The 27,500-nt window shown below is 40.7% G+C and overlaps 1 protein-coding gene across 1 annotated transcript in view; it reads left to right on the plus strand.

The window, feature by feature from the left end:
- The window catches only part of TBXAS1 (thromboxane A synthase 1 (platelet)), a gene marked incomplete at its 5' end in the record, with an annotated part of 129,663 nt that overhangs the window by 41,405 nt on the left and 60,758 nt on the right, over positions 1-27,500 (plus strand). Inside the window, one exon of the mRNA XM_009877135.1 lies at positions 19,774-20,088. Within this exon, the coding sequence (XP_009875437.1) occupies positions 19,774-20,088 (315 nt within the window). The remainder of the gene's footprint in view (positions 1-19,773; positions 20,089-27,500) is intronic.

The following is a 27,500-nucleotide window of genomic DNA, read 5'->3' on the forward strand; positions in this document are numbered from 1 at the left end:
ATATTTACAAATAAAATTAATTTTCAGAGATATTGCTGTTCTTTACTATGTTGCATGTTCTGCTCTTCTCCTTTGACCTTTTCTGCCATAGAATCTCACTTATGTATTTGTTGAGTTTTAACACCACATACTCCTTGTCTTTCCTCCCACCCACCTTTATGAGTCTTTGCCCCCACTAGCCTTTAAATCTTTGGCACTGTCCTTCACATCCAAAAAATTGTAAGCACCGCTGACCAGCTACAGGCAATTCATGATTTGTAAACATGGTTCCTGGCCCAGGCTGAATGCTAGAGGAATATTTTCTGACAGGGACGGTCTATTGAAGCTGCTTGCAGACACCTTTTTTCTAGTGCACAGATCCAGGGTGAACTTATAATGACATATTGGTGTGGAGAGTTTTGCATCCAAGTTTTATGTCAAACGGGTCTGCATGAAAAGTCTATTCTATGTATTGATTGCAAAAGGTTAAGAAGGATAGTGAAACAATCTAATAGCAACTAAGTAGCTAATAAATTAATAAGTTATTATTAATAAAGTGCAATGTATTTCTGTGGCAGTAGCACTGAGAACATTTATCATGGGCTACATCCTTCACTATAGTAGAAATGGTTACTTACTGCAGGCTAAGATAAAGGACAACAAGTGGGTATGGTTAGGAGAAAACAAAGAAGAGCAAGATTGTGGTGACAAGCAGGAGGCAACATTCTCTGCCTTTGCAGCCTGTTCGCGTATTCCGGTGGTGAGTGGAGCAGAGGTTTAAGGTTGTATTGGAAGGGATGGTAGTAGTCACCCAGTATCAGGGCAATATTGAGGGAAGTACAAGGTCCATGTTTGCCTTAACACGTATGCACAAGTCCATGACTGTCTGCAGTCCTGCCTGCTCCTGGACTTTTGCCTAGGTTGCAAAATTGGCATATGGGAACTCTTTCAAATGCCAAGAGTTAAACACTTAGGATCAGACTTCTGAGAACACATTAAATCCCCTTTGCAGTTTGGGATCATTAGCATGGCTTTCAAAAACGACCACAACATTTGGAGTTTCCTTTTTTTCCCCTTTTCACTCCCTGTCTTCTTACATGCTCTTAGATTTTTGACTATTTTAGATTGGTGGTACATGAGTCTTGTTACAAGTATAGACAACTTAATAATTTGCCAGAAACATAAAAATGGTATGTGAAACAGATCAAAATGCATCTGTGTCCAATTCAATGCAGAAATGTAATCTTTAGAGATTAGGTGTCCCAGATAACCCTGCATTTGAAGGTGAATTATGTCCTGTGTCCTAGGTCTCAGAATAGTGAAATGTACCCATTGAAGTCAGATAGAGTTTTGTCACTGAATTTTAATGAGGCCAAGATATAAGTGGTAGCTACTGGTCCTTTCTGCTAATAACGGGAGCTATAAGCAAAGTCTTATGGTCTCCCTGTGCTGCATTAGACCAATGGGTATTCCCTAGGTTGCCACGTTCCTAGATGTTACATTGTGTGCATCTATTACTCCTTGATTTTACCACCATTAAAAACACTTTTGGGTTCTCTTCTTTGGGGTAAAAATAAAAGGAAAAAAAAAGAAACCTTTTGGAACAAACTGTAAAGCAATTAAAAGCTCCACAAAAGTGATTCAGCTGAAGCTTGTCTTCCTCTCATCTGCAACTAACATGAACAAAGAATAAAGAAAGGCCAAAAAAAACAATGTGACAAGCAAAGTCAGCCTGTTATCATCCCTGTTCTATCAGTAAATGAAACAATGCTTCTGAATGCCTAAAGATAATCCCATGGGCAGATAGTAATTTTACAGCCAGGTTTAGATCTAATAACATGCTTGCAGTTTATATGAGATCTATGATGTCACTTTCTCGCATCCCACCGGTTAGTTCTGCAGATGTCATTTTAATTATATATTATCCTTCTGTGGTCAGTCAAATAACTTCAGTCCTAGATATTCTACCCATATGGCTTATGTGCAAAAACATTTATTGGTTGTACTTTAGAAATTGTAATGTATTGCATTTATTCATTGATTCAAATTATTGTAAAATACTTTTCCCACTATTTAGAGAAGAGCAAATTTGCCCTGCTCAGAAGAAACAGCACGAATTTAATGCATCACTTAACACCTACTTTGAAGACTCCAGCAGGATTTAAATGTTCAAACACCTTATCCTGATTATCTGCCCAGGTTTAAATTTTTCCCTGAGGCAAAATGTTTCCAGAAACAGGGCAGATAGACTGTTTACTTCAATAAATGATAGTTTGATAGATTTTCATTTAATAATCTGATATGCAAATCAGTATTCATGTAAGAGGTGTTTTGCTATCACATTGTAGCTCAGTTCTTAACCTACAAGTCTGTTTTAAATGATGATATCTAGATGAAGGAGTCTTTCATGGTGCTCAAAACTGAGACTGCCTTCTAAAACTGTAAGTTGAAACTAAGCCCCCTTGGCAGATGAAAGGTCAGAATTTCATTTCTAATCCATATTAATAACAACAACTGGAATGTAACAATTTAAGGATATCTTTTTTGGAAAATCACAACAGATCTGTGGGAAAATTCAATTTTTTAAATATGCACTCTTTAACAAGGATAATTGGAGAGTTCCTAGAGACCGCAACATATTTTTCTGACATCTCCTCATTTTTCCATTTGTACTGTCTGCTGTGAATGCACAATTCAAGGTCACTGATCCATGCCAGGCAGGTAGTGACCTGATGATGTTTCTGATGATGATCAGCTGTTTCTTGGTGGTCTCAAGCTGATTTGAACTGAGAGGGTCACAAAGCAGAGAGAAGTGTCACCAGAACTATGTTCATTGGCATCTTGGTTGGCAGTTCAGTCAGTCTGGCTGGAGACCTATGGAATCCCTGAACGTTTTTGGTGTACGTGCAGCAAAGACAGAAGGATCAATGGGAGAACAGTGTAAAGACTGTGCTGCTGTGCACCTTGCTGCCCGTGACGTAAAGCCACAAAGAAGCAGTACAGTGCTATCAGCTCTGGCCATGATCTGTCCTCCTGTGAACCGGTGTGGTTCTGGGATGCTCTGTGTTCTGCTGTGCTAGGTCTAGATCAAAAGAAGTTGTCCTCTGGTCAGCAATTGCCAGTGAACAGTAACAACCTCCTCCAGTTTTCCACACTTCTCATCTTCATTTCTGGACAATCCTTTTCCTGATCCCAGGTAGGTAAGGTCAACGATTCTTCTTCCCATCAGCCACCTCGTACACCTGGGCAGGCAGGAACGATTCCCGGTGAGTGAAGATCTTTTCTTGTCAGCATCAGTCATGGGAGTCTAAAAAAGGTCAGGAAACTGTTTTGAGGAAGTCTGAAAGTAAAGTATTTAAATGCTTGCAAAGGAGAGAGAACTGCCCTTTCACTACGGACTAGCAATAGAAATGCGCTCTAAGGAAATGGTATCTTTTAATATATTTCTGGGAAATGATGGCCTGGTTACAACTTTAATCTCCGAAATACTGATTCCCAGGGAAAAACATGCAATGAGGTTCCCTAAATGCTTTACCTAAGGGGAAGAGGGACATGTGTGTGTGTACTTGCATTCTGGAGGATAAGGGACAATCTGAAAACCTAATTACTGTGGCACTCTGTTCTTTTCTCTTCCTTCCCCAGCAGTTCCCAGGAGTTTTTCCTTTTCATGAACTAATGAACTATTTTATTCAAGAGCTGCTTGAAATGAGTTGAGCAGAGGTAATCCTCCTGAAAAAGGCTGATCCTCTCCTTGTCAAGGGAAAACTATACAATTACTAAGAAAACTTAGTTAAAAATTTGCTAAATACTATGTACATTCCAGGAGCTGTGTGTATGTTTGAACTGTGGAAATGCAGTACAGATGTTAAAAAGTAAATATTTTTCTAAGGAAACAGCACATGGGAGGATTAGACACCTTCTAATAGCAGGCAGTTTTCCTTCCTTTGTAGAAAACCAAGCAAAACTTGTTTATATTTGAAAGAAGGTGGTGGTGTCCATTTAAGGATACACACTATAGGGCAATATTAAATAATCCACTTTTAGTGATTAATAAAGTCAGTAAAGCAAAGGATCAGTCTGCCCTATTGTTTTTCTAAGTCTATGGGAGGGATGCTGTGATTCTCTTCTGCTGGGCTGTTCTCACGATTTGATCCTGTTGTTATCCACCGCCTTCATCAGAAGGAAATGTGAAATGGGCTTTCCAGAAAGGTTAGTGAGTGTCTTAAAGTTATAGATGGAACTGGTGCTGAATACAGGGTTTGAACCCAAATCTTAAACCTGTATCTCTACTGTTTTAAGCAGAAGGTTATTATTTCTCTAACATCTGTTAGAAGTCCTTTGAACATTAAATCTGGTGTCTGTGCTTGGACAGCATACAGTGGTTCCAAGCGGAAAAAGAAGTGGCCTTATGTTAAAAGACACTTTAGTTATTCACCATCTTTAAAAAATCAAACCATTACTGTTTGCTTTTACATTGTGTTCCTTACTTCCAACATTTGAAGAAAAATCCTATATTTTTCTTTTTTTCTTAAAGATGTAATGAATTTTATAACTTCCTTGGGATTTCTTAAGTGGTCATTTAAACACAGCAAGGCCTCAAAACCTCAAATGGAGGTGAACTCAAAATCCCTATTACTTTTGGTCGCCAGTTGAAATTTCATGATCAGTCTGTCATTACCTTTCCAACAATGAATTGCAGGCCTGCGAAACGTGATCTTTTGGTTTCAGGCCTTGGCTGAAGTGTCTGGCTGAGGTGCTTTCATCATGAAATGCAGTTCTGCTACCTTTCTGCTCAAAAAACATCAAGGACAGAATAAATACCGAGAATGGTGACTTTCTCACCTCCCCGACGTGTGTTGATGGGGAAGCAGGAAGAGTTTTGCGTTACAGCTGCATCTGTCCCAGTTCTCCTGCCCAGCACACCTGTGAGCCCACTCTGCACTCACGAGAAGATAACAAAAGTCTGTTTGGTCACCTGCTGTCAGCAAGCATGTGCCAGATCTGCTTGCAATAGCTCACCCTTTGCTCTTATCATGTCATTTCTACTGCCTCCTTAGTTATGGATCAAAGTACTTTATGTATCCTAGACAAGGAGCAGGCAGATGGTATCGTGTATATATCCAGCAAATCCTGTAGCAACTGTAACAATATAATCTTGACATATGGGACTTTCTCCAACACCTGCATCTCTCCCCACTGCCTTTCAGGGTTTTTTTCAGCCACTGCTGTGTATCTTTGTTTATTCTTCAGGGGCTAACAGGAGTGGTGTCCCTATCTGAGGTCGGTTTAGGCCTACTCAGCTGGCAACAAAGCACTGCACAACCGCTCTGTCAATCCAACCCGCCCTCAGTGGGATGGGTGGGAGAAAATATAACAAAAAGGATAAAGGACTGAGACAAAAGACAGGGAGGGCTCACCACATATAGCCACAGACAAAAAAGTCGAAACAGACTTAACTATCAGAAACAATATCGATTTAACCGAAACATCATCACCAACTTACCAACTGGATCAAAATAAGATAATGAGAAATTGGTGTCTGTGCAGTTGTTTCTTTCACATCCTTTTCTCCTCAAGAAGACTGGCCCAACAGATTTTTCCCCTCGTAAATATGTTACCACAGAGATGCTTCCACCATTGCTGATTGGCTTGGCCATGGCCAGAGACAGGTTCAGCTTAGAGCTGGAGGAGCTTGTGGAAGTTTCTCAAAGCAGCCACCCTTGTCGCCCCGCCACTACCACAACCCCACCAGACATAAACCCAACACGCTATCTCATATTTCACATGTCCCACCTCAGCTACAATCTGTATTTCAAAGTGCCGTCATGTATATGAGCCCTCTCAACTTCTTGGATGATCACTCACATGCTTCAGTTTGCAAGAACACAGCCTTGTACCAAAGGACAGAAATGAAATCAAAGCACCAGGATGTTCATACTGATTAGGCTGGTGAAGTATGTGGCATTGCCAAGAACAATCTTGCAGACCGTACTGGGAGAATGCAAGAACTCAATAAAAGCTAACCTCACTTTCCAAAAGACTTGTGGTGGAGCTTCTTCAGAATGCCTTCAAAAAAATGGTAACTTTGTCCATTTCTGGGCAGAGCAGGGTAGGTTCAGACACTCCTTGTAGCAGCGTTAATCCACGGGAAGTCATTACTCCAACAGGATGCCTTCAGAGTTACAGGGAGGAAGGACTTAACTGCTTCTGTCAATAAGGCTTGCATGAATTTTCCTCCTGTTTTCACCAGCCGGTGCAGGAAGTGAAGATGGACATTTGGCTTAGCTGATCCACAGCATATGATAAATATCTTTTAATTGAGAAGAGTGGGATTTTTGGTGTTGAAAAAAGGCTTTTTCATCCAGATTAAAAATAAATAAACCCACATGCTCGGTTGTTGGTAGTGTCAAGGATTTTAGTGACTTTTTAAAAATTGTGTTTATATGGTAAAATCAGTCACTTAACATGCTGTTTATCAAAAATTCAGGCCAAAAGATAGCTTAAGGACTCTCTCAAATAATGTTTGCAGTAATTTTTTTTCTGAAAAAGTTGAGAAGGCAAGAATTAAAAGGCAAACTTGTCTTTTTCAAAGAAACTGCTGTATTGTTGGAGAGGAGATCAAAAGTCCTCTTTTTTTATTTTCCTCTTTATTTTTTTTTTTTGGCCAGCCCTACTTACACCTCCTCTTAGGATCCAGTTGTTGTGGCTATACCCTGTTTTTCCTGTTCTTGATACTGAAGGGGAGGTAGTGGTCACAGCTCTGTTTTGTGTCCATAAAAATAAGAAGAGCAAGAGCCTGTTGTGCTTTGAAGGTGAGATCCAGCAAACACTGATGTGTTTCTCTGAGTTTTGTGGTAGTTTGACCAGTGCAGGTGAAAAATGAAGAATGTGGAAGGCAAAAAAGGTATCTGTTCCTCATAATTGTTTGAGGTCTCTTGCTTCTTCTCTGCAACCTAGAATGTCCACCTCATCATGAATTTTTTGCTTTATCCTTCCTTATGATGGCAAATGGACCCTGTGCTTGTTATCCAGAGAGAAGTTCAAATGTTGAAAATCTTGTTTATGCCTGTGGTAATTCCCTGTAGGCAATAACGTCAGTGCTGGCCGCTTGTCCCAGCCTGATCCTGTGCTAGTAATGAGTATTCGCAGCATGCATTTCAATGTCTGATTAAATCTTTCTGAAAGGCCATCTGTTTGAGGAGGATGTGGCATAGGCTTTAATACTTTTTATACCTAGTACTCAATACTGTTGTTTCATGACCTTAGACATAAAGTTTGTCCCCTGGTTAGTTAGGATCTCTCCTCATACTCTGATCAGAGAAAATAACTGAATCTAGGCTGTTGCAACCTGCTTGGTCACTGTATGCCTTTGGGGGAACATTCCTGGGTGTCAGGTCACAGAAGTTACACATACCCAATGAGACTTCGCTGAGTACAGGGCTGAGAAAAAAATTATCTGTTTTCTGGGAAAAGGTTATAGCATCTCCAGCTGCCTTTCTTTTTATAGCACTTGGTGCAGAATCGGATGTAGTAATTTATCTGATACATGCCAAATCAGTAAGTAATCTGGCCTTTCTGTTGCATGTTCTCACCTGTGCAAAATACCCAGCCTAAGCAGTGTAATATCTGACTTTCAGGATCATTTTCTTATAGGCTTGGAAACAGTTTCCCTTTGTGATCCCCTCAGAATAAATTAAATCTTCTCCAATGTGTCTTTCCTTCATGGTATAGTCTTGGTATTTGTCCCCTTGGCTGAAAAGAAAAAAATGGCACAGTGAAGTTTTGTGCATTCCCTTTCTTTTGTAACTTCTCACAGTTTCTCATCAATTCTGTATGTTACACTTGTGGTTTGTCCCTCCCAAGTTTTATCAGAAGACCTGACTTTAGGTCACTGAAAGCCCTTACGTTTTCCTGCTTAATCAGTGATCTGGTCTTCATCCAGGGTGTGGGGTTTTCAAATCAGCAAACAAAGGGATTCTTGCCATAAAATGAAATCATCTGGAGATTAATTTCGTGCATAGCAGGGTGGTGGCCTTTAATGCCAAGGTGGGATATAAGATCTAATCTTCGTTTATATAGCCTTTTCTTGTTGTTTTTTTTTTTTACTTTTGATCTAAATCTGCAAAATATCTGTTGACTGGCACTGGGATTTTTATGTATTTATTTTACCTTGCCATTCAGAGCAATAACATGGTTGGGTACTTTCCCTCTACAAACAGACTTTTTTCTGACATATATAAGTAGAGCCTAGCATCTAAATTCTTGATTTAAGAAAAAAAAGTCACAGATTTACTGACCTAATTGCAATAACAGTTTTCTCTTTCTCTGTTAGTGTTAACATTTTCAGTTTTGTCTTTCATATTTCATCCTTTTTTTTGTGTTTCTTTTATCTGTTATCGACTTACCATCCTTCCTCCCTATGTCACTCCCAGAACTAAGGGGGGAGTTGCAGCATTTATGATATTAGTGAGTGATCTTCGAATATATCTCTGTTAGTCTCTCTCTGTCTCTATTTGCCTACAATGACCTCTCTCAGCCCCCTACATTGCCTTCTTTTTTGCAATACAGTATGACCTTTTCTGAAGCAGTTATGAAAAAGCCATTCCATGATATTTCATTCTGGTTCAACCTTCTTGTCTGTTTGTTGGCATGTTTTGATCTCTGGAGGTTTTTCCCTTCATCTGTCTCAACTGTTGGTATCTACTTTGCCCTCCTTTGATATTTCTCCCTTTTCTCTTGTGTCTACTCATCTTAGCAGATCCCTACTCATAAGAGACACCGATAGCCTATTTTGCCAAGAGGAGAACCGTTTATGTGGCCGACATTTAGATGCCAAGTGCATGAAGTTGCTTTTCTTTTGAACCTGGTGGCAAGTCAGTCTGACCATCTCAATGCACAAAGGTGACCAACTTCGTTTGCAGGGACAATTCTCCTCTTGTCACCGTACCCAGGCTGCCCGGGGGGCTGCCTCTCCCCCTGCCACCTACTGGAGCCAGCAGATCTGCAGGCCTTCACTAGACCCCATCTGCTCGTGACTGTATCTGAATTTAGAGGATAATTTAACATTAGAGTTACTTACTATGGAAAACGACAGATTGTCTGTCACTGGAAACCTTGAGGAAAGGCTTTCTTAAGTGTGCCCTCGATGTCAGCTGGCTGCGAGGCAGGAATCCCTGCGTAGCGTTCCTCCGTCTGCCTTTCACTAAAGAGCAGCCTGAATTGATTGCGGCAATTCCTCTCCCTCTCCGAAAATCCACCTAGGAAATCCTATATCGGCGGCAGTCAGCGGCAGCCCTGCTTTGGCTTTGTAGCCTGTGACTGTGCAGGGCTTTCTCCACTTTCTTCACAGCAACTACCCTTCCTTTTTCCCTCCCACTGGGATAAGCAAGCTATATCTAAGAAAGACAGAGATTAGAGGGAGCCGAGCACCTCCTTTCTCTCTTCAACAGAAATGTACACTTTTTAATAATGTAATCTCAATTAAAAACATACCAATTAAACCGGGCTTTTTAGTAGGTCTCTGGGGAGAGGGAGCCATAATTCATATTAAAATGTAAAGCTTCAGAAGCAGGGAGAGCTAGGTGCATTGCAAGTGCCCAGATATTCAGCGATTTTAATTACAATGGAAACTTGATAAATTGCTTTGTGCCACAATCCATTATTAACAGCTTAATGAATATCACTGCCGCCTGTTTTAAACTGCTCGGTGGTGAAAATTGTTGTCAGTATTTCAGTTGCAAACTCTGATTTTTAACACATTTGTAAGCTAGCTCTTTAAAAAAGGGAAGGAGGATAAAAGTCTGCAGGCTTGGCTTTCTTTGAGTCTGGGTAAGTTCTGCTGGCTGCAGCATCCTGAGAGAGATATGAGGGGGAAAGATGGAGCTTTTGTGTTTCACCAGTACTGGGACTGACCAGAGGGTAAATCTTCTCCTTCCATAGTTTAAGAGTAATGTGACTGCTGTTCTTTGGGCATGCAGAGGACCCTTATCTCATCTGAGGTGTCACCAGAGTATGGGGCTACCTTTACATGTGCTGTTTCTGTGCACAATAGCTGTGAGGCTGGAGGACTGTTTGCAAAGTTAAAGGAAGGTGTAACAGCCTATGGTCAAGCATGTTGAGGAGCTTACTCTGGAGTGAGCGAAGTGCAAGTGGATTTGAATTTTCCAAGTTTTAGCTAGCAAAAAGCTGATTTGAGATATGGAATTAGGCAAGTCCTTTTGGAGCACTGAAACGTGAACAGTAATTGTGCTTGGCTCTGAACAGGGACAAATCATATATTATTTTTTTTCTTGATGGTTATTATGGGTGTAATTGTGCTAATGTTATGATGCTATGTATTTATACTTATACTTATTAAACTGGCACCTTTCCCCACCTTTTCAAAGCAGCGTACTCTTTCAAGGATAAAGGTTATTATTAAGAATATTACTAGTTTAGATGCTAACAGCATGTATTGTGGGCTTATGGTTGTGCCCTGTTGTAGTGTTAAGCCATAAGGATTATTTCTGTTTCCACTTTTCACTTGATCGTGTGATCTGACCAGAGGGTCACAATCCCCAAAGAGGGGTTACTGCCAGGTGTGCGACAAGATGTTGACAAGATCTGAGTGAGGTGCAAGGTAGATCTCAGGACAGAAATGACTGAGAAATGCTCTTCTGATTCAGAGAAGTCACAAGCATGTGTGTGGGATAAATATGATTTGTCTGAAAGTAATTAATATCTTGGGTTTTGCTATTATTATTCTGATTATATTTTTCTGGAAAACAACAAAAGCGTATTCACTTTCTCCATCTCAGAAATGACAGCGTTACTCATTATAATGTTAACTTGCACCCTGCCAATTACACAGAGCTCTCCTACTTCATTATATCAATAACTACACATAGGATTGTATTTTTTTTCCTTGTGAAAAATCTTTCATTGACAGAGGAGTAATGATGCCTTTAAGTTGCTTAAGTAGTACTCAGTCAGGGATATTTAAAATGTGGGAGATGTCCTCATATTTTCGGGAAGGGAGACAGCTGGTATTCTGGCATGCAGTTAATATTCATGTGTTTCTGAAGTTGTAATATATTTTTTTAGTTTGACTTTAGGAAGCATTCCAGACCATGGGGCTGCCTGACTATCATTTTTCATGTATCTCTGTACTGGCAGAGGACAAGCTGGCATGAAAAATGTAAAATGTCATCTAATTTTTCTTTTGTTCTTTAATTCATGCACACATACTTCTTCTGTATGTTTATCAATATGCACAAAATGCCTATATTTGCAAGATAATAGCTGTGTAAATATTAGAAAGTCATACTGAAACTGTGAAGGAAAAGAGAGCAGGCAAAGAATCCTTCCTGCTACTGAGGAGCCATCTATTGGATAAAACCCATAACTGAACCAAGCATCTTTGCAACTGCAGAGAATAGCACAATTTTTTATTGGTCACCAATTTGTAGCTGAAAATAATCCTTTCCTTCCCAATGCGACTTTCACCCACTGCATTAGAAATCTATACCCCTTCATGCGCACAAGTGGAGAGTAAGATTTACAGGCAATATATGTATTATAGGTAAAATCTGGTTTAATATAGCTGAAGATCCAGGATAAATCCTAATGTAGGCTGCAGGTGTTGTCATGAATGGATAAGGCAGTAGTAGGACTGCTTGCCAGCAGTGGAAAGCAGTTGTTCAGAGAAGTAACAGAAAAGTGTTCCATATTGTTAATAAAGAACATACATAACATTAGTTGTAACTTCTTTTTTGTAACAGTACATGTCATTTATATCAGTCTCACAGCCATGTTTTAGTTACCTAGAACTACTTAAGGCTATCACAAAACCAAATAATGATTGGTTCATTCCTTCAACATCTATGCAATCTGTATCTAATGTGATTCAGAAAGAAAGGATCTTGAACAAACCACGGGGAGAGATGAAGGAGGGTGGGATATGACCAGTAAATATCCAAAAACATCCTGATGTCTCTTCGAAGTGAGCGATGGGGCTCTGCAAACATGCAGAAGAGAGCATATGGGGCAGGAAGAACAAAGGATAAAGAAGCAATAATGAGACTCCAGCACGTTGCCTTGAAAGTCAGACAACTGCTAAAACCAGAACTGGTTATTAATCAGGAATTAAATTTAAGTAAATACAATTATAATGAAAAAGGAACAGAGGGCTGCATGTAACAGCAGCCTTTAGTCAGCAATTTGAGTTAGCAGAGGGTCAAGCTTCTGGGGGTCATGCATTTAGCCTCAAACACCCCCTTCCTGCATCCTCCCTTCCTCCTGCTAACACGGGATGAGAGGAGTGTGGGATGGTTTATTGGGAGGCCAGAATAGCCTTGAGAGAGGATGCATGTGTGGCAGGACAGTCGGCTCACTGCTGATTTGGGAGTCGATGCCTGTTCCACACGTTGGGTGTGAGGGGGGGCCCAGCGTAAGCTGTTCTTCCCTAGCACCTAGTTATTTCTCTTCTTCTTGTATTTGCCCATTGTGTATTCTGATAACCTCACTCCTCCACTTCCAAGCAGCAAAACCTGCGTGCGGTAGGAGAAACTCAGCTACTACCCACACAAAATCCAATATTATTGTTTGTACTTGGATAATGCCAGGAGTCGTTATCAGAGTGTTGTTATCCTAAATGTTTTGCAGATACAGAAAGGAGATTGCAGTCCACTGTTATTTGCTACCAGTGTCTCTTGCTCACCACGATGAGACTCCCTGGTCCTTGCATTTTGGGCTGTTTTCTGAGCTTTCCCCATAAGTGTGTGTGACGGAGGAGTCTGTGGTGGTTTTACTGCTGTGTTGTGCTTGGGCTGAGACTGCAAGCCCAATGCAGCAGACATGCCAACCAGCTACCACAAAGTGGAGGACCTTTTTTTGCCGTTAGACTGAATTTCATGGAGAAACTTAGTGCTTCTCCTAGATGCCCAGCTCATTCTGTTCAGCCTGCTATTGGAAGGAAGCTCCACAGAGTCAGAGACAATGGTCAGTTCATCAAGGGCACCGACAGACCGGATTGCAGGCAATCCCTTGGTTTTACACTGAAGAACTACTGAAAGGGTTTCCAGTTCTCTAGGCAAGCCATGGGTTTCTCTGTTGGCCCACATAATTAATGAAACAATCAGATAGGTCCATGACTTATTTTTTATCTCCCATGGTTGTAGTAACTCTCTAACCTACATATCGCTTCAGCCAAGTTAGGCTTCTGGCTAGGGTTTTTGCAGCTCACAGTCAACAGGTCCACACACCAAAGGTTAAAACCAGCCTTCTACTAGAAAAGCCATAAAGAGCTGTGCTAAGCTTGTCTCAGCTAGGAACAGTTCTTTGCTCTCTCTCTATTCTCTAACAGCTAAATCTGAAATTCAAATTTATTTTCATTCCTGGACTGAGTGGGAACATCTTGAGGAGGAGGCAGCTGTTGTCTTTCAAGATATGAGCCTTCTAGTGCCACTTGCAGCAATTTAAGCTGAAGGGAGATGGGTCCCTAACAAAATCTTGTTTTTAAGAATCCCCCTCCAGCTTTATTTTCAGGTTGAATTAGGCTTGCCAATGCCTCTGTAGATTGCTAATGCTCTTATTTTAACTTTGCATTTTGAAGCCCAGAAAACTGCAAAATTTTGAGGAAGAAAGCAGCAGTACCTGAGCACTCTTCTTCCTCGTCTGACAAATAGAGACACTACCATGTGAAAACGGTTTTGTGTTGTTCAGCAGTATAATTCGTCTGTTGAAGATCTGCTGAAGTAATATATGTAGAGAGAGACACACACGTATACAAGTATGGGTTGTGGAGCCTCAGACGTTACAGGCATAGCTAGATAAAATCTAATGATCTGCAATATGTGCAGTAACTCACTGGAGGAGGGGAAGCCTCTCCAGTGACGAAGATGGTTCAGTGCTGGGGTGGACTGCCTGGGGAGGCTGTGGGAAGCTGGAGTTTAGCTAGGTTTTTGAGAACAGGTTTAGACAAACAGCTATCAGTGTTGATTTGGCTGCTGCTGCCTCATGGCAAGGGGATAGAGTAGATAACTACTAGCTAAGGTCCTTCCAGGCCTCTTTACCCAATGTGGTGGTGCTTTTGCCTTAAACTCTTTGGGTCTGTGTAAATCTGTTTTCATCCTAGGTCTTAAAGGTTTTCTGAGATCATCATTAGCTTTTTCTCATGTGGTGTTGCAAGATTTGATGCGTGTTATACCAATTTTACAGATGGAGAATCTGCACCACTTATAAACTGTATTTTAAAAGCAAAAAAAGGAGTTCAGCTTTAAGCATACCACCTTCTGCAGAAGTCAGTTCTTCAACCAGTAATTCATACTGGCCACTGTATATTTAGGGGCAAACCCAGCCTATGAAATCCATGCCATACTTGAACCTACACTTTTGGTATTTTGAGAGCATTGGTCACATATAGAAAATATGTTTTGTTACTATGTGTAATACTTTCCACGCTCAGGTACTTTTATTAATTTGCTCATATACCTGCCCCTTCTGGGCCTGCTCAGCATATCCCATAGCATTTTTGCATGATTATTGTAGGGACACTTGTTTTTTTCTTTCAAGAAGAAAGCAAAGGCATTGCTGTGGCTTCTGACATCAGATGCAGTGTCAGTGAATACTCACAGTGTTCCCTCATTGCTGTAAAATACTGCCAGAAACTTGTGTAGGAGTTTAGTGATGGTAATATGTGAAAATATCAGAAGTCCAAAGTTATATAAAATCTTCTCAGTCTGGGGTTTCACTACAAATGCTAAGCTCAGACAAGGCTTGCAAAAGGTTCCTCTGCTTTCCAAGCAGGCACACTGTAAATATTTTTTTTCTTTAAATTTATTCATCGTTGTAATGTCAGTTATATTACATTTTAAGATGTGGTTGCCCTCAGACATTCAGCCAATTTACAATAAAAACATTAGAGTGATTGCACCAACCGATGTTAACAAATGCAAACAAAAGAGTTTTTCTCTGCTGCACTGAACGTCTCCCCGCAGCTCTGGAATTATGGCAGTGCCCTGCAGTTTAACAGACTCCAGGTCCTTCCAGAGCTGAGCATCACCTGTGAGAGCACCATGCCCTCACCCTTCAGACAGACAAAATGAGGACAGTCAGCCTCCCAGTTAATTCCAGCTTCTAGGTTCAAGCACAAGGCAAAGGACAATCTCTCTGAAATGTTTTGGGACTGGGTGTATTGTCAGAGAGACTGGGGTTTTTTTGTGATTTCACTGGGAAACCAAATGAAACCTGCAAGTGTTAGGGAGAGGTTGAATTTGATCCTTTCAAAGCAGTTTGGACTGCATTTTGTGCTCCTTTTCCAGAAGGATCCGGGTAGCTACTGCAGTGCTTTACTGATATCTTCAGGGTGACATTGGTTTGTCTCTCCTGAAAAGATGGTTGCTTAGTCAAACTTACAAAAACTGACCTGGGTATAAACTAATATAGCAGTGTTTGTACAAGCTTGTATGAAACAAATACTATGAGATGTGAGCTTTCTACCTGTTAGATAAGGATTCTGAAGTTTAGCTTCTGCCTTTTTGACCAGTCATCAGCATTTAAGAAATGCTCAGAGGGACAGCTTATTGTGAGTGGTATTATATTAGCAGCATTGCATTTGTATGACTTTTGCACTGCAGCAAGTGCTTTACAGAATACCCACCAATTATGTTGTCTAGTTTGATCCATTGATTCATCTTGAATTTGTTTTTTGTAATTCTGGGCTCTTTTGAACTAAAAAATGGGGAGCTAAATTATCAGAGCAGTGCAAAATTTGAGTATAATTTGCAGAAAACAGAAGAGCATTAAGAACAGAAATTCCAACTAATATACATTTGGTAGTTTTCCTTAAGTGATTTTTTTTTACTTCACCTTGCAGAGAAGTTGAATGGCTCAATCTCACTAACAAAAGTATAACCCAAAGGTCATCTAGGTCCTGAAAGCGGTGGTGAATTTGCCAATAGGTCAGCTGGTATGTCAATCTTAGATATTAAAACACAGTTCCCTCTTTACGATGAAAAGAGCTGGAGTCATCCCCCGCCCCCTTAGGACCCTTGCCTTCTGTGAGAAAAGTCATGATGCATCACGCTCGTGAGAGATATATCTCTTTTCTTCTGACAGCTGAAAAAGTTAAAAGCAGTGATTTGAGGAGGGGTGATAGATACTGCTGAATTGTCCTTCCCCAGTATAGCACGTATCTATTCTTCCAGTGTGTAGCACATAGCTCGTTACGGTTCTGTGCAGAATGATTTCTCTGCATGGCCAGGTGATGTTTAAGGAGACTAATGAGAGAAATGATATGGCCCAGAACACTGGTGTCAGGAAATATATTGCAAGGTGTCTATCTTGGGGAAGCTGAAAGCGGGGCTTGTCTCATTATATATTTCAAAGGGATGTCTGTGTCACTGCCAAGTTAGACATGCACCCTGTCCCATACTGCATTCAAATTAGAGTTTTCTCAAATAGTAGCTCTCCATTCAGTTTTCACCGGCTTAATGATAGGCTCTGTGTTGTACAGGGGCAAAACAAGAGTGTTATCTCATTGGCACTCTATTCTTTTGAAGCAGGAACTTGTTTCTGAGGCCATTGTAACATAACTATGCAAGTGTCAGAAGACAGGATAGAGGCTATTAGGGGCTTCTGCTTTTTGTGAGGAAAATCAAACAAATGTCCCTGTTGGAAAAAGGAAGCCAGCAGCTGCATGCGATGGCCAGAGAATGTTTTTTGTTCAGTGACACTTAGCAGTACCTGGTCTGTTGTCAAACTGAAAAAAAAATGCCTTTTGTTTTTTTCCGCTTCTGTCAACCAAAGTGGAGAAAACCCCCGTGAATTTTCATGACACACCTTTTCCTCATTTATAGCACTTAACAATCCAATTATATTTGGTTTTATGCTATTGTTTGCCTCTATTACCATTGTTGGGTTTTTGAGTCAGAATGATTTTTCGATCCTGATGGTGCAGAAGAAAAATATGTTTCATTATGACTGGTTATAACCCTGGAAATCTTTTCTCTCGCTTGGGTTGATGATGATATTTTACATTGCACTCTATACTGATGCCTAAAGTGAAGTAGAACGAACCATAAGGAAGAGAAGCTTTGCTAAAATATAGCTCCTTACATGGTATAGAATTGTCTTGAAAAAGCCTTATATCTTTCTAATTTTATGCTTTTTTCCTCCCACTATTATTCAGATAGTTTTTACAAATGAAAATTGTTTTTGTAAGGATTGTTTATGAAGCCATTGTTTTTAGCAAGCCCTGCTCACCTGTGAAGAAATTGCGTGGCACAGAGAAGGTATCTTGTTTCTTGATAGGGTGACCTTATAAACAAGTTCTGCAACAAGATAAGTTTTTAAATTCCTAACCAAATATATTATGTGAGTAATAAAAAGAGCTCCTCAAAATGGCCACAGAGGCATTTCAGAGCACATTCTTGGGAATATTCACTTATGCTAGCGTTCATTAAGTTTGCTTTCAGCAAAAATTCTCATGAATGAAATTTTATTTGCTAGTCATTATGATTATTACTTTACTATCATAGCAAGAACCAGATGCTTTGTTACAAGGCCAAGACCCGATTTTGTCTAAGGCTGGAGAAACATCTTATAGGGTCTCCAGGGAGTGTATTGTCTAAATATAAGACCAGATTCAGCTAACTGCTCATGACGAGCAACTGCAAACCCTCAGAGAGCAATGGATTTGTTTACAAGAAAATTCATAGCTAGACAAGGATGAATGCAGAACCCTACCTGATGTTATACCATTTAAACTATAGTATGTTACAGTGTTATGATTCAGCTGAATAGGAATGTAGTTATATGATGTTTAGGTGATGATGACTCGTTTTACAGATAAAAGGGAGTATCTCTACAGATGCAGTTCGTTACTATACTGACCTAGTTTATTCACACACTAACAACCACATTGGAACTGAACTAGTTTGGGTTTTCCTATTTAAAAAATGGCCTAATACAAACATATATACCAGGAAGTAAGCATGAAATGCTGTTTCCTCAAGTCTAGAGGAACATAAAAGAGCGAGGGTATCCTATCACCCTGGAGGAGGATGAGTGTGACAGGGGTTGCAAATTTTGGCTTGCTGCACTAGAAAGGAGAGACCAAGGAAGCATGCCCAGTTTGAATACAGGAATTGTTCCTAAGTCTAAGCACAAGCTTTTTCAAAGCTGGAGCTCATTCGCTGAGCACAATGTGCTTAATGTTTTTTTGTGTGCCTTCATTTACTGGGGGAAAAGCATGTATCCTGTGCTTTGGAGGTGAGGCAGTTTGACCAACCAGTTTGTAGAGTCCTTCGGTGTGCAGTGACTGACACTGGCTGCTCTCTGCGGCATTGACTGTTGGGTGTACCAGGGTGCAAGATACACTGCCATCATGGGTACAAGCTGCATAATGTACAAGTGAAAAATTAAAAGGTTCTGTGGGGTGGAGGGAAGGAGATGTTACAATAAAGCATGTTAATCTCTTGCATTACTCAAACTTCAAAATAACCACTCCTCTCTGCCTGTAGATTGCTCAGAATATTTTGCTGCTAACAGAGCTAAGCACAGGACGCTAAGTATTTCTCCTCTTTTGTTGCCTCACTGCTCTCTTTTCCCATGTTATGTGAAAAAAATAATCTGATTAAGTCCTTTGACGTTTATAATTAATTAGTCCTTCCCTACTCATCTTGTTTGCCTGTCCTTTTCTCTGGCTTTTTCTTTTTCCACTTTATCTCTCAATCATCAGATCTAAGAAATCATTCAAGTGACTTCTTTTTAACAGATAAACACAGCTTTACAGCATTTTTTTTCCTTTTGAAGATAGACTTGGTCCCTTCTTTTGTCCATCCCACTGCATAAGTTGTCATGTTATGGTACTGCAGTCACTTCTAAGTCCTTGAGCTATCATGTATTCTGTTGGTATCTGAGGAATTGAAAATCAATCACATAGCCTTATGGCTGAGGTACAGCACAATTCTATTATGCCCACTCCCAAAAGTCAATTCAAACCTTTTGGGTTATATTTCAAAGCCTAATCAAGCTTGCTGTCCAGGCTGGTATGAAGTCAACTCACTCTTGTCCATAGGTCTGTTTATTAGAGTTTTTCTGTCAGAAACTGGAGTAAAAGAAAGCAGTTTTCATAACAGTAGAACCATTCAGTGAGCATTTTGCAAAGACAAGCCACCCAAACAGTTTTTATGGTAAAGGAATGCTTACTTGTGTAATGAGTTTCTGCAAATGTGTTTAACAAAGAATTAAAATGCGATGTCGGTACGAGTGTTCACAATTGTACTCTCTCATTAAAAATGCACAAGTTTACTGAGATCAGTTTCTAGACCTGCCTTGTTAAACTGGCACAGAAACTGTTGTAGATGCTACCCTAAATCTAGATGATAACTTGCATGCTTTGGACCATGTGAACAGATGAGGGTGATGCCTCCAAGCAGATGGGCTAAATGCTCCAAACATAAGTTGTGCCACCTCCCCTTGGCATTGATTATGTCAGTCCTCTTACTTCCAGCAAATGCCAAGAACTCACCCTGAATGTGAAAGAAGCTCAGCTGGCCGTTAGTAATCCTCTGAGAAAATACATACCTGTTATGTACTGGGGGCACATCAGTGTCATCCTACTGGGGAAAAAGTAGTGACCAGCTCTTAGTGATGGCATTTCCATGTAGAGGTCTCCTTGTTCAGTGAAAGGCTGGTGACCATTCTGTGGGATTCGGGAGCAGTATAAATAGGACACAGCTTTTTTCAGTCCCCTGTGGGTAAAGTCATTGCTTTGTGACCCATTCTTTGTACTTCTCATCCTGTATTCTGCAGAGGCGCGGAGATTTTCTTCAGTGGATGCTTGACTCCCGCGACTCAGCTGAGTCCCTGGCAGCCGGATGTTGTGATGTGATCAGTCCATCTGCTGCTTCCAGACAGAACGAGGCTCCTCATGCTGGCAGGGTCCCATGTGAAGAGATTCAGAAGACGTTAACAGAGGATGAGATAGCAGGCCAAGCTTTCTTGTTCCTGATTGCTGGGTACGAGACCACCACTAGTACGCTGTCCTTTGCCACATACTTGCTAGCCACCAACCCAGAGTGCCAGGAGAAGGTGCTTCAGGAGGTTGACGAGTTCTCGGCAAAACATGTGAGTATGATGTGCTAGTGTGGAGTTTCATGCAGGGGGCAAGGCAATATGAATGTTGTCATGACACTATGGTACCTTCATAACCCCTATTCGTCTCAGTTTTATATGCATATGTTAATAATTTATTAAGATTTTCAGCCAAAAAATGCAAAATTAGTCTATATTGTTTAGGGTTTTTTGGAAACTGTTAAATAATGTCACTTTACAGTAACTGGAGCAATGGCCCAGGAATTTTGTGTCATAGTGAAAGTTTAACCTCTACAAAATATTTTACATTGTTGAAAAAAACCAGCTGTCACCAGACTCTAAAACTACACATTTCTATTTTTTCCTCTTTATGCAGATACTTCTATTGGTTTTGTGGTCAATTTTATTTACTGATTTTTGTAAAGACATAAACAGTGTTCCTATAAACCATAAACCACAAAGTTTTGCTTTAAGTATTCATACTACATTTTTTTTCTTCAGCAGCAGAATATATGTGTATACTTCAAAAAAAATTGCAATATCTAATTCTCTTATACTGTGTTCAGATTACTTCTCTTTTACCTGCAGTCACTGCAGTCAAGGGCATTTACATTTCCTAGATAACCATGGACAATATTTTGTATATCTAGCAGACCTTGCATCAGCCATTCTTCCACCCCACACTCTCTGCACAAGTTGTTAATTATGAGAATTCAGGCTGAGGATCCTTTTCTTTTCATGAATGGTTTTATAATGGATCACGAAGCTAACTAACAGGAATAAAATGACATCAGGCATGGCTGTCTTGAAAGATTTTATCTGCTACACTTGCATGCTGAAAGATTTAACTACCAGTTTTGGGAGTTTCATACTTTTTATGTATTCCATCCTCTGTGTTGTACTTACAGAACAAGAGAAGTGTTGTATAATTTTCTGCTTTGCTGGTAATAGAAAATTCTTGACTGTGCAAAGTTGGCCCATTCAAAAGCTACCATTTCCCTCCTTTTGCTTGTGCAAACGTAAAAGCCGGGATCTGTGTGCACAGAAAATGTCTTCTTTGTCTTGCATGATGATGTTCTGAGCATGGTGGTTCTCTAAGATTACTTTTGCTCTGAGGGTGGAGATGGATGACAGCAGTGGAGATGACGACTGCACAATCTGATCCATAGAGCTTTTTCTCAGTGCATGCTTCATACCTCTGGTGTGAGTTAACTCGATACAATGAGACTGTTGATCTGTTATGCTCTAACCTGTAGGGTTTGGGTTATATTCTTAGGTTCTTAGCTTTACAACATTCCATCTGGAGCATATTTACTTTCAAACACAACAGACCTAATTATGCCCTCGTGTCTGGTTAGTTCAATGGATTTCCTCAAGGCTTGCAAAGAAGTGAAGGTGCAATTTGGCCTGGAGCATGTGCAGTTTAGGTTAATACTCATGGCAGAGTTTCATATAGAAACTCCTGTTATGCAGCCCCAGGGAAAATATGGTTTATCTTCTCACCAATTCCTGAAACCTTCAGCCTAACAAACCAAAGTGGAGTTGCTGGGAGAGGTATTCAGCATGATAGGTATGTGATGTCATGCATATCTGTCAGTGGATGGGGACAGGAATTTGTGAACTTTTCCACGTAAGTGAATAGAAAGCTGACTGCAAGCAGTTCTTGACTGGCCAGTTGCCTACATTTACAAGTAGTGGGCTCCTGTAGACACAGATTCAACATCTAGCTCAGCTGGTAGTGAGGACTGTTGAGAGCACACTGTACACACCTCAGGAGTTTATTCTGAGTGTACCAAATTCTCCTTAGCAATCGAACCAATCTGGCTTAGTTCCAGTTAAAGGAATCCTTGTTGTGCACTTGGAGACTGTGATGTGAACCAGTGCAAGTGACTTGCACGTGAGTGTGCTCTTGATGCAAACTAGAGAACTGAATAGACTCCATGTTGTATATGGTCTAAGTTGTCACTTGCTATTAGTAGTATTTCAATTATAATCCAATCTGAAAGCATAATTCTTGTCTGTCTTGGTTCTCCACCAGAAATATTTTGCTAATAATTTCAGCTTTTGCAGTATCTAGAAGAGGTTGTGGAGCTAGAGACACTTGTGGTAGAGATGTTAAAACTTGGCTTAGAGAGATAGAACTCGAATTAAATGAATTTTGTTTACAGGTCAGCACTGTACATAGTCTGTGTGTTGCCTCAACCCAAACTTGTGACCTCATCCCACACCATCCTGTCCCATGTCATATATTGTTTGGAAGTACCTTTAAATCACTTCTCCATACTTTACTAGTTTTTAAATTTTGCTTTAGATGGTGCATATATGGCTGTATGACCAAGGAGAAGAGGGAGAGAAGGATAACTATTCATTTGCTGTTCTCGATACCAGGAAATTCACAGATCTAATCTGTGCAGCTCCATCCTTCAGAAAATTTCCTATTATAAACGGTTCATGATCTGAGGGGGGAGCAAGGCACTGCTCACGGAGTCCATCGCAGACTAAGGAAAAGGATGCAGCAGTTCAGTCCCTGTAGTGACTGTAATTAACTACTTTTAGCTTAGAATACCAGATCTATGCAAACGGTTTGCAAGTTACAGGAGCAGAAGCTATTTTAAAACTGGGAATATATAGATACTACGTTCAGTTGTCATGCAAGGGAGAGGAAGGGAGGGGGCATAGCAGCTACAGACTCACAGTTAGTTATCAAGTCAGTTGCTAAGAAATTTGATTAGGTTATTACTTGAGCTCAGCACATCAGCTTTGCTCTTATCAAGGTGCTTTGCAGTTTTCAGAAAGGAAGGGATTTAGAAGGCCAAAACATGGAGAATGGTACAGACAGGTGGTGGAAGACTGCTTTGGTTTGCAGATATGCCACTGTTAAACACAGTACCCTCAAATTTATACTCAAGTAGTTAGAACTTCAAAATACTCTCCACCATGCACCTCTTCCTTCCCCTGGCCATTTCAGTTGCCTCTTGTAGCATTTTTTATTGCCCTAATCTGTGATGTAGAGCTGCAGTCTGATTTTAGAGCAGATGCTGTGTATCATCCCAGAGATAGATGTACTTTGGTGGTGGACAGTGATTCATACAGTCATTTACTTAAGTTTATAAAGACACGTGAGAACAGGGTAGATTTAGATTAGACATTAGGAAGAGGTTCTTTACTATGAGCATGATGAACTCATATGATGAATCCTGGAACAGGCTGCCCAGAGAAGCTGTGGATGCCTCATCACTGGAAGTGTTCAAGGCCAGGCTGGATGGGGCTTTGAGCAACCTGGTCTAGTGGGAGGTGACCCTGCCTATGGCAGAGGGGTTGGAACTCAATAATCTTTAAGCTCCCTTCCAACTCAAGCCATTCTCTGATTCTATGCTCTGAGAAAAGATGCGATGAATGACTGGAGCAGCTGCAGCTTTTCTGGCACACCAGTCAGAAACTCAAAGCCTTGTGATAGCCAGTAAGGAGAGTGAAGTTGGTCCATCTGGGCATACAGCAGTATCTTGGTGGTTCTGGGTATTGTACTTGAGGATATGTCAGAGTTTGTTCTGATCTTCATGTCTCATTTGCACAGTGGGTACTTTAGCAGAATGGGACAACATGAAGGTGAAGGCAAAAGCCAAGGCAAGGAAACGTTAGACATCCCTGTGCTAGCTTAGTGCAAGCTGCTGCAGTGTGGTACAGAAACACAAGGTTAGGTGGTGGAAGTTGTCTAGCCCCAGTGCTGTGCTGGGAGCCAAGAGTCCAAGAGGAGAGCCAGGTCCATCTCAGCAGGTTGTACTGTTGTGTTGTGTCCCGCCAAGTTTGCCTCAGAGCTGTCTTGGGAGACCTCTCTGCCTCTCTCTACCACACAGCCTGAACACACTGTAGAGATGGCACTTCCAGGCAAGTGTCCTCAGAAAACAGTACCTAGAGTGAGTCATGAGTTGTCTCCTCTTTTTTTACCTCCAGGACTTTCTTCATCTGTTTGCTAAAGGAATTTTTAGGTCTTCTCATGGCTGATAGCTTAGTGTGGAGGCTTGATGATATCTCCTTCCCTGAAAGTGAGAAGAGACACCTGGCCCATTTCAGAGTCTGGGAAGCAGGAGAAACCTTTACCCTCAGTTATTGTAGAGGTCGAGACACATGGGTTATTGTCTTCACCTCTGTTTGGATCTTTGGGATGTGCACAGCTTTTTTGGGGGGAGTGCACAGCTTTTCACCATCTCTGGAGAAGCAGAAGTACTCTGGAGGCTACTGAGTGATGACTATGGTTTACCACACACTGCATCTTCCCATTCTATCTGTGAATCCCTTTGTCTGCTCCAGCTGCATCTAACAGATGAACTGAAATTAAAGTTGTAGAGACTCTGGCCTGGACCTCTTCATGAATCCCTTAGGAGTGTAGTATGTGCCCTATGAAGGGCCGTCCACCGAAAATAAGGTGCACCTATTTACTGCAAGCTTGTTGCTGGGTGTGCAGCTTGCTTTGATACCGTGAAGACAAAATAAACAAGATGAAAAGAGAGTTAAATATGAGCTAGTGGGAGCAGGACGCCTACATCTGTGTGTATATAAAAGAATATTACTTTCTGCAGAGACCACAGATCTGTTTCCAGGACAGCAGAGAGGGATCAGATCTTCAGAAGGTTGTAAAATGGCACAACGTGTTTGGGATTAACACAGGTATGATGATATGCATCAGCAGAGAAGTTAGCCTGGTATATACCAGTAAAAGATGACGGGGGGGGGAAAAGAAGAAAAGAAAAAAAAAAAAAGGTTGCTATTTCAAGATTTTTACAGGGTTCATGGCTAACCATTCCCAAATTGTTAGAGGCTATACAGTTGTGAAAGATATTTTTATCCACATTAACCAGGTGAGAAGGAATACACCTATGTTTTTTATCCTCTCCATTTCAATCAAAAATAATCTCTGTGTGGAATTGTTTGAGCCTTTCAGAAGACATGTATCTATGAACAGTTTTTGCACTTGTGACTGATTATTTTGTTGTAAGAGCAAGCTGATTTTTATCAACTCTGTGTGTGTGCTTAGCAAAAGCACAACAAGCCTGCAGCACATTTGTTCTGAGAAGAGGGACACTTGCTTCCGAGTCCCACTGCACTTAGAGCTGCTCTGTGTGTTTTGTCCTAAACCACAGTGCTTAGGGCATGAAAAATTGCTGCATCTTCCACGCTGGGAATTGCTTTAATATGAGGTTTCTCTTTCTTACCTCGCCTCCTATTTCAGCATTTAAATGTCTCTCTCCCTCTTTCCATTCTCCCTTATCTCAAGCCTGAGTCACTCACAATTATAATTTATATGTATTTTTTGTTGTTTTACTGGACTGCACAGTTTTACACAGGAAGAGTAGCGGCACAAAATAGATTGCAAAACCACAGGTGGTCAAGTTAACTTCTCATAAGAAGTTATTTGTTGCCTTTAGGTGAAATGTGATGACTATGTATGAGCTCCTGATCTGTTGCAAAGTAAACAGGGCAGATTAAACCACCAAAATGAGGTCATTTTCTTGAGGGAGGGAAAGCAAGTCGGCTTTGGGGCAGCTAAGGCAGCAGAGGTATAAGAATGAACTGCTCTGCTTCCATGTAATAAATAAATGTATACTTGAAGGTGCTGGGTGTAGAGAAATCTGGAGCAAGGGGCACCCTGATTTCATATGTCAGCTTCAGAAATAATTTACTGCACATTCTCAGTAATAGACAACTTCCCAACAAATGGGAAGACTTGGTACTTACAAGTTTTATTTTTTAGCTTGTATCTATACAAGAAAAAGTAGCATTAAAGGCCTAGCACTAGTTACAGAACCTGAGACGTATTGGTGTACTGATACATGAGGCTGAGGGGTTCTGTGCTACCCAGAAGAGGTCTGATGAAGGACGGAGTAGCAGCTCACACCTCCTTGCGGCTAATGTCTAGGAATACTTACAGGACCTCTGACAAACGTGAAGGAGAGCAGAGGAATCAGTAGCACATCAAAGTAAATAGATGAAAGTGCAGCTATTACTGTAAAACATTCATTGCGGACTTCAAGACCAACTGGGTTTTCCGTTCTATTTTTAAAATGCCATGTAAAGCTGTTATTTATCACTGCTTGATATAATACTCAGAAACATTAGTGTGTAGAGGAATGAAAAGCAGGATAAGTCCCAGCATGTCTCTACTCCATCTAATTTCCTATCCATACAAAGCACTAGTGTAACTATTCAGTGCTATTGTGACTTATCTACATTTTCACTGCTAGCTAGAGCCTATAAAGTTTAAAGAAACTTCAAAGCCCTGCCGTACTCTCTCACTATTTAAATGGAGATTTGGAGGTTTATCTCTCCTGTTCCCGTAAGTATTTGCTTTTCTATTTCTCTAGGGCCCAGGAATATTTTCAGTATGTCTAATTGAAAATGTTGACCAGACTATGCTTCAACTGTATTTCTTCGTGTCAATAGTATTGAATGATGCCAGGCTAAAGTCATTGAAATCCATAGTTTCGTTTATGAAAAGGTACAGTTTAATTCGATTTTAACTGTTGTGTGTGGTCAGCTGCAGATGGGCCAGCTTGAGCTGGACTGATACGTAAACTCCTCCTTTAGGATTTACAGTTTGGCACTGTAATTTATTAAACATACTGGGTGTGGCAGTCCTTTATGTGGGGCACATCATCACTGACTTGAATGGAGTCATACTGTTTTACACCAACTTACTCTTCTTCACACTGAAGAGCTCCTTCGCTAATGTCTCTGCAATCTGATGGAGATATCTTACTGCAGAGAGATTTGTGATATTTCAAAAATTTTTCCTTCTCATAAAATTCCTGGAGAGCAGATAGGACTATTTTTATGGTGTCTCTGTGCCTGATTGAGTACTTCAGATTTTTAAGCTGTTTATGCAGAGAATCTCCTTGGTAGCACAACTGTTTTCTCTAAGCATTAGTAAAAATGAGAGGTGAAAGTCAGAGAGATGGCACTGTCAGGGAATTACCACAACAATTTGCATGAGTTTGGTGCCTTTCATGCAGTATCTCAAGGCACTGTGTTCTCAGAAGCTTGCAACTACAGAGACTAAGCTTCGCTAAGTAAATATTGCTGACGGTGGAGGCTTGAATTTATCAAGGGAGACTGAATTGTAAATAGTTTGCAGAAAAAAGCCCACAGAAGAGTTGCTGTTACACATACACACACATACACATACAAAACATACAAAACCAGAAAGGACAAGCAATATTGTATGGTGCTGCTCTTGACAGAAATGACTGTCTCTGATTTCTTTATTTGTTTAAGATGTCTCACCTCTGTGTCCAGCAATCATGGAGCAGATTCTGAAAACTATGCTAGGGCACATGGAAAATAAGGAGGGGATAGGTGGCAGCCAGCATGGCTTCGTGAAGGGAAAATCGTGCCTGACAAATCTGGTGGCCTTCTACGACTGGGTTACAGTGTTGGTGAATAAGGAAAGA

Source organism: Apaloderma vittatum, unplaced genomic scaffold, assembly GCF_000703405.1.
Source record: "Apaloderma vittatum isolate BGI_N311 unplaced genomic scaffold, ASM70340v1 scaffold7599, whole genome shotgun sequence".
Taxonomy (NCBI): Eukaryota; Metazoa; Chordata; class Aves; order Trogoniformes; family Trogonidae; genus Apaloderma; species Apaloderma vittatum.